At 51.9% G+C, this 6884-nt stretch overlaps 1 protein-coding gene across 1 annotated transcript; it reads right to left on the reverse strand.

Moving 5' to 3' along the window:
- Nucleotides 1–550: 550 nt before the first annotated feature.
- Nucleotides 551–2965, reverse strand: IUM83_04338 (STIP-like protein; the record flags this gene model as incomplete). The annotated part of the gene is made up of 1 exon (XM_067928408.1): nt 551–2965. The coding sequence occupies one exon, from the start codon at nt 2963–2965 to the stop codon at nt 551–553; it is 2415 nt and encodes an 804-aa protein (XP_067792826.1).
- Nucleotides 2966–6884: the final 3919 nt, after the last annotated feature.

Consider the following 6884-nt stretch of genomic DNA (forward strand, 5'->3'; position numbering starts at 1 on the left):
AGTTGGCCTCGAGTTGCTGTCGTCCCTACCTCCTTTGTTGCTTGCCTCCTGTAAGCACAAGAGCGAATGGGCCAAGCGATTCGCAGATGCCGATTGGACGGGCACAAGTGCGCGTTGGTTTTCCTGCATGTTGGAGTGCTTTGTGTGGCATGCTGGCATTTATTTATTGGGAGTGTTCAGCTAGCTGGCTTAAGGCGACGGGTGCAATTGTGCTTGTTGCCGTCGCAAGGACTTGTCAAGTGTCTGAGTGGGTTGTTGTGTTCTTGTTCTCCCCGACTGGGAGGACTGGCAATGCACAGTTCACTCGGCGCTTGTTTGTGAGTCAGTAGGAAACCCAGTTTCCATAATCATAGAATACAATCGCGGGGGCGGAAGAACAGACTCAGCTGCATGACGTAGCTGATTTGTTTGACCGCCTTCTCCCTTTTCCCACCAAAGTGCTGGTTCGAATCGTTCGTGTTCGTAGTCTTGCTCGATCGATTGCATGAACGACTGTAGGAAATTAGGCGTGTTTGTACTGTCTATTGAAATCTTCTTGCTATTTTCTCGTCTACAAGAGTTGTTCAAGGTCTACAGGTCTGAACGAGCCCTTGGATTCCTCCATGAACACTACGCCCTGCTCTATGATAATTTGGTGCTTGCCAAACACGTACACCTGCTGGCCATCGTGGAAGCCCTTCGGCATGAAAGTCACGTTGTGGCTGATGGCTAGGTTTTCGATGACATCCTTCAAACTAACGGAGCGAGATACGCTCCGGGGCGATGTTTTTGCCTCTCGAATCGGAGACTTCTTCACCTCCTCGTCTCGTGCGAGTGCCAGCGCATCCTGATAATTCATGGCTGCGCTACTATTTAGCTCGGGAATTGGTGGTCTGCTTTCACCAGACACGCCAACTGACTCTGTTGCCACCTGCAGAAGTGTCAGCGCTCCATGGAAGTGTACCAGTAATCTTTCATTTGTCGCCAGCTCGTTCTTCTCGAAAAGGAGCTTCCACCCACAATACCATTTCTCGAGCTCAATTAAATTTGGCGAGCCACTAACCCATTTGCGCAATACCTTAAGCCACTTTGGAAAGAACTCACCCTCAAGAAGAGCGATAAATTGGCGGTCTGGAAGATGATCTTTCCAAGCGAGAACCCACATCAGAGCTTCCAAAGATTGGTTTTCGGGGTTGATCTCGAACTCGCGGTGCAAACAGCGGATCAACTTTCGCACAATGTGCCGATGGGTGAACTTGCCGTATTCACGTTCGCCCCACAGATCTCTCCACGGAGTCAAAACGGCAAGCACCGATAGGTCCGACGGATGCCATTGATTTAATGCGCCTGCCAAGGCCAGCCGGATATCAGGGTAGAGAGATTTCATCGCAGAACCGAGGTAAGGTAGCCACGGAAGGAGCCACTCGTGAATGGGTATCGTATCGGAGCGAGGGTCCCATCGATGGCACTCTTTTTTCAGTCGAGATAGTACCAACTGACTCAAGAAAGCCTCCTCAAATTCGCTTGAGAGGTGCGGCCTGAATTTCAGGAATGCATCAACGCAATCGGACGGAGCGGATTTGGCCTGCCAATCTATGTTCACGCACTGCACGATGGCAGGCCACAACGTCTCCTCCAAAACGAAGTTATAAAGATCATCACCTTCGGCCAAAGTCTTCTCACGGATGACAGGAAGTACGCTAGACGATGTAGCAGCATCATTTGCCGCCCTCTTGCTCGGTAACTCCGTCAAGAAAGTTTGAATCAACCGAAATTGCTGGACAACTCCGTCCCTCGATTTCTGCTCGAGTAGGTCAGATTCCGTAAGCAAGGCTCGTAGCGGAGGCAAGCAAATTGATGGCACCAATTGCTGCAGTTTGTGCGCATCAAATTCCAGCGGGAAGCTCCGTCGAATACTTCGCAAGTGCGATAAGATAGGCTCCACCGATTGCATCTCCAGAGCTTGTTCTCGCAGCTTATCCAGCGCCTTCATTTGCTCCACCATGGCTTGCATATGCTGCAGCCGAACGTCATCCACGTTCAGTTGCGCCTTGATCATCTTGGCCTCTTTCTTCATCGCAGCGACACTCTCCGTGTTCGCGTCGATCTTTTGAGTCAGATCGTAAATCTTACCTTGCGCAAGGTTCACCACCATCCGCACATTGTAAATCAGCTCGTCGCCCAGCTTCGGCTTCGCAGCTTCGACCCGCTGCGAGTCGACGTCGTAGGCCGCTGTCACGTCCGACAACACACGCACGGAGGGTCCGCGCATGTCCAGGACGACGTCACTTCTCTTCTGCTTCTTCATATCCTGCAGTTCCTGCGCCAAGTCGGCCGCGCGCTTGTGTTTCCTGCGTGGCGCCACCAGCTTCCTCTTCCTCCACAAGCTGTCGTCCTCCACAGCCCCAGAGGCTTTGTCAGCCATCTCCTCATCCTCCACCGTCTCGCCCTTGAGCTCCTTCTGCAGCTTCCGGTTCTGCTGGAGGTTGCTGGCCTCCACGAAGTCTCCGTAGCCGATGCCCATCTGCACGGGCCGCATCTTGACCGCGATCGTGGCCGACACGCCGTCCTCCTTCTTGCCCAGGCGGCCCTTGAAGCCCATCTTGGCCAGCATCTTGGTGCCGAAGCCCGTCGTGTGCTTCTCCCAGCCGAACGTCTTGCTCTTGGGGGCTCTAGCATCCTTCTTCTGGTCAACTCCGAGACCCGTTCCAGACCCGGAATTGGGGCGGAAGCCCAGACCTGACCCTGACCTGGACCCTAATCCCAGACCCGACCCAGACCCCAGACCGGGGTCGGCGTCCGGGTCCATCTCTTGGCGCCGTCTCCTGGCTGCCGCCTGCATCGGATTCGACTCGCGGTCGCGATCGTCGAGAGGCGAAGCGTCCTGTTGTGTGGCGTGATGCTGATCGGAGGCCTCCTGCCGCGCCTCCTGCCGGAACATCCGCGCGAAGTCGGCGTTGCTCATGCCCCCGCCGGACGACGCCATCGCTTCGAATGGAGAATAGCCGAGAGTGAAAATTAATTGTTTTTTATTTATGGTTGTTGGTAAAGGGTGCGGTTGCACATTCAGGGGGAATTGATGCCACCAAAATATGACAAGAGGAAGAGCAGATCTAGTCGTAGTAATAGATTTCAATCCGTGGCGTTAGGCAGTGCTCTTCTTTAGCCGCCCAATTGACTGAATCCTACATTAGATGTCGGAGAAACCCACAGTTTTGGACGTCTTGATCGACTTCTGCGCTGTCGTCTCTTTGGAGCCGGTGCACGCTTCTTCATCCTCGACGATGTTGAGCTCCGGGTTCTTGCACGCGGCGACCTTCAGCTCGCACGGGCTCGAGTACTTCACGCCATTCGAGCCGCACACAGGTAGCGCGACGTCAGGGCAGGTGTCTGCGCACTTCTTTTTGGGGACTTTGGTCCTCTTCGTCGCCGAGCTGCCGTCCCCATCGTTATCGACGTTTGCGTTGTTCTTCTTCTGCTTGCACTTTGCAGCTCTCATCTTGCACGCGTTCGTATACATGACACCGTTCTCATCGAACACAGGGCTAATCACGGCAGGACACACGTCGGGGCAAAACGAATTGATCGGAGTAGAACCCCCTCCAGATTTCGAAGCAGCATCCTCTGCCGGTTTTGAAGCGGTAGTCTTTTGCTTGCACTTCGCTGCCTGCATTTTGCACTTGTTGCCGTACATGATGCCGTTCTCGTCAAACACGGGGCTCACAATGGCGGGACAAATTTTAGGACAAAACGATGTCCAGACGCTCTCGGGAGCTGACACAACGGGCGAGATAATACCGATCGAGCTGACGTCGTGAACAGCAAATGCGGCCATCGAAACGAAGATAAGACCGACGGTAGGCTTCATGCTTGGAGATGGTTGAGTACCCGTGTCTTGTCTTGTCAAAATCAAGAATGCGTCGCTCGGGAAAGGTTGCAGCGTTCCTTAAAACACATACCCAGACAACAATTTTCGTCGAACAGCGTGATAATTTGGTCGCTGCTGCTGAGAAATCATCGGGCACGACGACAACAAATACAGTACAGACGATTGTATGTAGTTCCACCGGGTTTTGCGATAGGATTTGAGAGGCACGAAGCAGTCAATTCACCTAGGCAATAATGAAAGTGGCGATCGAGTTATGCAAAAAACATATTATATGGGTGGAGGAGTTCGTCTGCTTGTAAAGTAGTGGAAGCTTGGGCTCGTAAAGGAATGAAAAGTGACATTGTAACTTATAGTCCGTACTCTCTTGTACTCTAGATCAGCTACACTGTACTTACTTCATGGGCACTCGTTGTTGCACGCAATAGTTGGCTGACGGGTCGCCCCGTAAACTTCACCTAGACGCCGTCCCGTAAGTCGTCCCACAAGAGCGTGTTCGCTACGCAGCTGAAGATGGAGATGGCCCTGAAATATCGAGTTGTGATTGGTCAAAATAATGCCTGTTACAACAACACAACTGGAGTAGTTGAGACGGATACGGTAAGCTTAGCTGAAGATTGGCGTGCGAAGGCTGAAGTGGATGAAGCGTCCGCTTTCGGGCGCGCCACGTATCTTGCATGCCGCAGTGCTCCTTGCAGGTGAATTCAATGACACCCCCACAAGGATGAAACTAGATTTTGTCTGGCTAGGCAAGCTGAGTGTACATCAAGCGAGATTGCACGAAAACATGCCTGGTTCCACTTGTAACTTAGAGGGCTTGCGTTCGTCGGCAACTCACACCTTACACAAAGGCGAATTAATGCAGAAGAAGAGAAGGCCGGCTGGGAGTTAAGATGCTTGTTTCTCCCGTTGTATTTTGTGAAGTGAGGTTTCTCTCTCTCTCTGCTTCTCTCTCCTTTCCCAACTGTCGAACCCTTTAATATGGTCTCGCTGCACTTAACTGTAACGACCTACTGGACCAAAAGCAAACCTGGTACAGAGGCAACCGTGAGGACCAGTACATTACAACAGTTCCAAACCACCCACTGCCAGCTACTACGGGTAAGTCAAGGGAGAAGGAGTGAGGAAGAGGTGGGGGGGCATTGGGGCGCCTGTTGCAGGTTGCTCTGGTGCAGCGCCATGAGTCGCGTAAGACCACGACCGCAGCCTCATGTCCAGGAGCAGCACAATGTGCGCGCACGACTCGGTAACGTGTGATTGGCTAATTTTGGTATTCATCTCCAGCAGAAGCTGGAGCTAGAGACGCGTTCTCACTGCGTGCAATTTTCATCTCCAGCTGCGTAGCGAACACGCTCTAATACGTATCGTAAATTACCACCAAAATTTAAATCACGTGCTCCGTAATAATTACGAAACCAGTAATATATATAACGCCGTACGTTACACTGTTCCTGTACATGTGCTGTATGCCAGTTTCGCGGCCTAAGCTTATCGCAGAGCGCGTTGCCCGCGACACAGATCTTCTATAAAATTTAAGATTATTGTGCTGAGTGAAAAACGATCTTTCTTTAGTGTTGTGTTGAATTATCGAATTTATCGTGTAGAAGCTCATGAGAGTTTCACTTGTGCACAAGCAACCTTTTCCTAGGCACCGACAGCTTGCTAATCCGGGTTCACGGACTTGCTCGACTCCCACACGACCGTGTCGTCCTGCGTAGTCACCTTAGAACTCGCAGATTCCACGATGTTGGACTCCGGATACTTGCACGCAGCAACCTTCAGCTCGCACGAGTTCGAGTACTTCACGCCGTCCGAGCCGCAGACAGAGTTCACGATATCAGGGCAGGCATCCGCGCACTTCTTGCTGGGCTTCGACTTGTCGTCCTCGTCATCGCCAGCGTCGCGCGAAGCGCCGAACGACTTGCCGTAGAGACGCTTGTACTCGGCCAAGACATCCTCGTGGGGACCCTTGCACTTAGCAGCCTTCATGGAACACTCGTTTGGGTACGTCACGCCATTCTCGTCGATCACGGGTAGGTAGGTACACGGTGGGACACGAGACAACGGGGCAGTCATCCTCCTGGCTGGCGGGATGCATGCTCGAAAAGAATGAGGACTTCTTTCGGAAGGGACCCTTAGTGGAGGGCTCCTTATCCTTCTTTTCGAGCTTGCATTTGGCAACCTGCATTTGACAGTCGTTCGAATACGTGTTGCCGTTTTCGTCCGTGACGGGGTTATAGACTTCGGTGCACCCTTCAGGGCAGCTTTCCTCGCCGACATGCGGTAGCTCGATGGTGTCAGCACAGACGGAGCGACGGCCATGGCCGCGATGAGAAATGCAGGGGTGAACTTCATCTCGGTTTAAAGGCTTGGAACTGTGCTTAGTCACTTGTGGTGTTATGGTGCAAATTCGACAATGACTCCTTCCTTCCACAAGCGCCACACACGTTGAGGTCAATCCCAACCAGACGAAGACAACCCAGCTAATAGCAACACCTTCAGATGCTTTATGCGCGCACACTGTGCGTCGCATCCGCGATTCCAGCCGGGATTAATGTCGCGATTAGGGCCACAGCTTTCTGTTTTGCTCTTCGAACAGCAAACAAAAAAAACTGTGGTCCTCATCGCCAACTCATCCCATTCGAGACCAACAAATTACAGCTTGCAAGGCTTTCAGGACCCATAAAAGGTTGTTGATTACCGTACAAGCTCTTCCGAACTAACTTCGTCAATCAAAGCCCGAGCTCAGGGAAAACATAGCAAAACTCAGCAATATTGAAATGCAAGCATGAATTCACGTAATACCACTTCAACATAAACTTGTGTAACTCCACTATCATGTCCATATCCTTCGCTACTATAATAGTTCTAGGATAAATCTGGTTGTGGCCCTCAAATCAACGGCTACACGATAAAATGATCACGGCACGAAATAGAAACCACAGTAGACTAAAGTCGTTCCCATCGCTATTGACGCCGTTCTCATCAAACACGGAGCTTGCACACACGCTATGGGGCA

This window comes from Phytophthora cinnamomi (genome assembly GCF_018691715.1).
Source record: "Phytophthora cinnamomi strain GKB4 chromosome Unknown Contig33, whole genome shotgun sequence".
Taxonomy (NCBI): domain Eukaryota; phylum Oomycota; class Peronosporomycetes; order Peronosporales; family Peronosporaceae; genus Phytophthora; species Phytophthora cinnamomi.